The sequence below is a fragment of the Etheostoma spectabile genome, chromosome 4 (genome assembly GCF_008692095.1).
Source record: "Etheostoma spectabile isolate EspeVRDwgs_2016 chromosome 4, UIUC_Espe_1.0, whole genome shotgun sequence".
In the NCBI taxonomy this organism is placed as follows: domain Eukaryota; kingdom Metazoa; phylum Chordata; class Actinopteri; order Perciformes; family Percidae; genus Etheostoma; species Etheostoma spectabile.
This window is the reverse complement of record NC_045736.1, coordinates 11,394,863-11,398,767: the sequence shown is the minus strand read 5'-3', so window position 1 is coordinate 11,398,767 and position 3,905 is coordinate 11,394,863. Positions and strand designations below refer to the sequence as shown.

Here is a 3,905-nt window from a genome sequence, read left to right as displayed (position 1 = left end):
CACAATTTTGCAGGAACCAATCACAAACTGGGCACATCTACGTGCCGCGCTATTGGCGGGTTTAACACGATGACGATGATTTACATTCAACATAGTGGCCACTGAATGCCACCGAAGCGCAGCAAACCCATTAACGCGGCTGTCGCTTCTACGTCACCCGGATCATTGGTCTGATTGGTTGAAGGACTGTCTAATTGCGCACAGAGTCATTTGAACTATGTCTGTTGGTCAAGCCTCTTGTGCAGAGAAAATACAGAGCAGACTCCCCAGACCAATGCTTAATCTCAAATATATTAAGGTTGGTATGGTCTGGTGATTACTACCGACAAGGGAAACTGTGGTCAATGAGAGAAACACCAGGCTAAGCTAACACTTACTGTTGGTCTGTGATGGAATGTGAACTGCAGTCTTAAAATTAAACAAGCTCTTCGCCCATTCACCCCTCCAAACTCCACACCTTCCACAACACAACCCAACAGGCAAACTATTTACTGAATAATAAGATTCTGAAAGTTGGCACTGAACGTAAATTAGAATCATCCAATATGAACGTAATTACTAGTTGCAAATGTTTCTCATAAGGAAAAAAATAGTTTGGTTTCTAATGTAGTGGAACAATAAGTATAGTATTAATGACAACATATTAGTTTGCTCTCACAGATTCACCCTCACTTCATAGAAAATAACTGTGATGTGCGGTAAATGATAATGATGACGATATTGGTTATGATTGTTCTCTCATTTAGGCATAGCGGGAAACCCAGTTCTCTTCAATGAAAATGGAGATGCTCCTGGACGCTACGAGATCTACCAATACCAGATCAGAAACCAAACAGCCGAATACAAAATCATTGGCCACTGGACGGATCAGCTCCATCTCAACGTGAGCATTGCCTTTTCTATTCTATCCCTGTTGCATTGTGTTTGCGTTTGCAGTGAAAGTCCTTCTCTTAAAAGTCGTTTTCTCCAGCTCTGCAGCTGCAGGTTTGTGCACTAACTCCTCCCAAACCATTTGATAGCGCTTAGTGCCATCTTCAAAGGTGTAAATATCCAGAGGGCGCTTTAAATGATTAACAGGGAGGACTGTGATGAAAAGAAAGTCATGAGAGCTTAAGGAAAGATATTTAATATGATCTCTCTTGACAGCTCACTGACTCTTAAAAAACAATGCTGTGGGCAGGGGTTCTGACAAAGTAACGGTATTATAACTGTAAATTACATAAAAGAACCACAGAAATTATGTTTTGACAAAATGAAGAGGAAGCCATGGGCAGGCAAAAAAGAATCCGATTGGACACATGAAGCAGCTTGAGAGGAGCTTTGCCTTCTTTACCTCTTTCAACAACACATTGTGAAAGAAAAAACAAAAGAAGAAGCAACATTTGCGGTGGGCACCTACTGAGGAATGTGCCAGTTCTGACTCTAAAGCCGTATTTAATTAGTGTTCTTTGAGTTCCTAATTAAATGCACATTTAGAGACAAATTTTCCGGCTTTGAATGAACAGCCACAATTGAAAAGAATGGATAACATAACATCAAAGAGAGCAGACCCGTTTGAAATGACGTATCTAATTCATCCGTACAAGTATGCTTGTGAAGGAGGGAAATCCACAAGGGGAGTATGGTATCCAAAAACAGAATTTACTTTTTGCTCTTCTAATCGTAGACAGCTGAGTATTGATTTCTTTTAACACAAACAACTGTTTACTAAAGCAAAAAAAAAGAAACACCGTGACAGTTCCCTGCAGAGCAGAAAATGGGTTTCCCCTTTCCTCTTGGGTCTTGCCCTTCCAAAAATTTGACCTCCCACTGAAAACATTTTGCTGGATATGAGAAACGCTCTATTTGACCCCTAGTTTCAGATTTCCCACCCTCACCCAAATAAATAAATAAACCAAGTAGAATGGGAGCATACATACAGACTGGTTCAAACACTCACACAGCAAGTAACCACCTTCCAATTGTTGTTCCACCTTTTTGGCTCACTAAAGCATCCCTCTCTCTACATGCCACCATTTTACAGGATAACGACAGTTTAGTACTCTTCAAATCTCTTCTCTTCTGTCTTTGTCTGTCTCTGCGCCCATTCACTTCTATCTGTGTTCCTCTTCCTCCCTTGCAGGTACGTACGATGCAGTGGCCCGGTGGCGTCCGTCAGATCCCTTCTTCAATCTGCAGTCATCCCTGTCAGGCCGGCGAGCGCAAGAAGATTGTGAAGGGCATCCCTTGCTGTTGGCACTGTGAGCGGTGCGATGGCTATCAGTACCAGGCAGACACCTACACGTGTAAGATGTGTCGCTTTGATTTGCGGCCCAACGTGAATCACACGGGCTGCGTTCCAATCCCAATTGTTAAACTGGAGTGGAGCTCGCCATGGGCAGTCATTCCTGTGCTCATTGCCGTTGTTGGCATCATGGCCACTGTGTTTGTGGTTGTCACCTTCGTCCGCTACAACGACACTCCCATAGTGAAAGCATCAGGCCGTGAGCTGAGCTACGTGCTGCTAACTGGCATCTTCCTCTGTTATGCCACAACATTCCTGATGATTTCAACCCCTGATGTAGGAATTTGCTCCCTTCGGAGGATCTTCTTGGGTCTGGGTATGAGCATTAGTTACGCCGCCCTGCTCACCAAAACCAATCGTATTTACCGCATCTTTGAGCAGGGCAGCATGTCTGTCAGTGCACCCAGGTTAATTTCTCCAGCCTCCCAGCTGGTCATCACATTCTCCCTGGCCTCAGTGCAGCTCCTTGGGGTGTGCATCTGGTTTGGCGTGGATCCCTCCAAGGCCATTATTGACTATGAGGACCAGAGGACGTCTGACCCGGTGATGGCTCGTGGTGTGCTCAAGTGTGACATCTCTGATCTGTCTCTCATCTGCCTGCTGGGATACAGCATGCTGCTCATGGTCACCTGTACAGTCTATGCCATTAAAACCAGAGGAGTGCCGGAGACCTTCAACGAGGCCAAACCCATTGGTTTTACCATGTACACCACTTGCATCATTTGGCTAGCATTCATCCCAATCTTCTTTGGCACTTCACAGTCCACGGAAAAGGTATGCTTACAACGACTTTATTAATATTGTTATTATTATTATTGTTATTAAAGGGCAGTTATTTTGTCACACTGCTTTTTTCTACTTCATGGCAATATTTCAAAGGTTTAAGAAATCTTCACAGCTACACAAAAGTTTATTTAATACCAAATTAATTGCTTTTTAATTCATGCAGTATGTATTTATATATTTATATATGTTATTGGTTTGTTCCAAAGAACATTATTGCAGACGGTTGCAGGTGCATCTACACAAATATTATACATATATATATATATCTAGGTGGGTAGTAACGAGTTACATTTACTCTGTTACATTTACTTGAGTAAGTTTTTGAAAAAATTGTACTTCTAGGAGTAGTTTTAAATCACTATACTTTTACTTTTACTTGAGTAGATTAGTGAAGAAGAAACTGTACTCTTACTCCGCTACATCAGGCTACAATGAGCTCGTTACTCGTTACTACGCGTCATTGTTTTTACCCCAGCCTACGTCTCATTTTAATGTTTTATTTTGATAGAGAGAGAGAGAGTCTTCCGCTGAAGGCTCTCCCACGTGACTGTGCTTAACCAATCACACGTCGTTGTTCAGTCACGTGACCGTACTCGTTTCAGCAGCGCGACAGGTTAGCTTTACAGTCGTAGCAAAGCAAAGACGTCAGAATCATACGTCGCCAAGGCAACGCAGACCAGGAGGACCCCCCCGCCTCATAGTGAAAGCATGGTTACCTTTTAGGAAAAGTGTGAAACAGCAGCTACGTTATGCGGCGTTTAGTGTCGACCAAAACAAACGGACGTGAGCATTCAACAACTCAACATCTAACCTGAGGAGACGTAGCGGTAGTTTT

At 43.0% G+C, this 3,905-nt stretch overlaps 1 protein-coding gene across 1 annotated transcript in view; it reads left to right on the top strand.

Moving 5' to 3' along the window:
* The window catches only part of grm4 (glutamate receptor, metabotropic 4), a 206,522-nt gene that overhangs the window by 182,492 nt on the left and 20,125 nt on the right, over window positions 1-3,905 (top strand). The window contains exons 8-9 of the mRNA XM_032513076.1: window positions 747-883; window positions 2,123-3,058. Coding sequence (XP_032368967.1) covers window positions 747-883; window positions 2,123-3,058 — 1,073 coding nt within the window. The remainder of the gene's footprint in view (window positions 1-746; window positions 884-2,122; window positions 3,059-3,905) is intronic.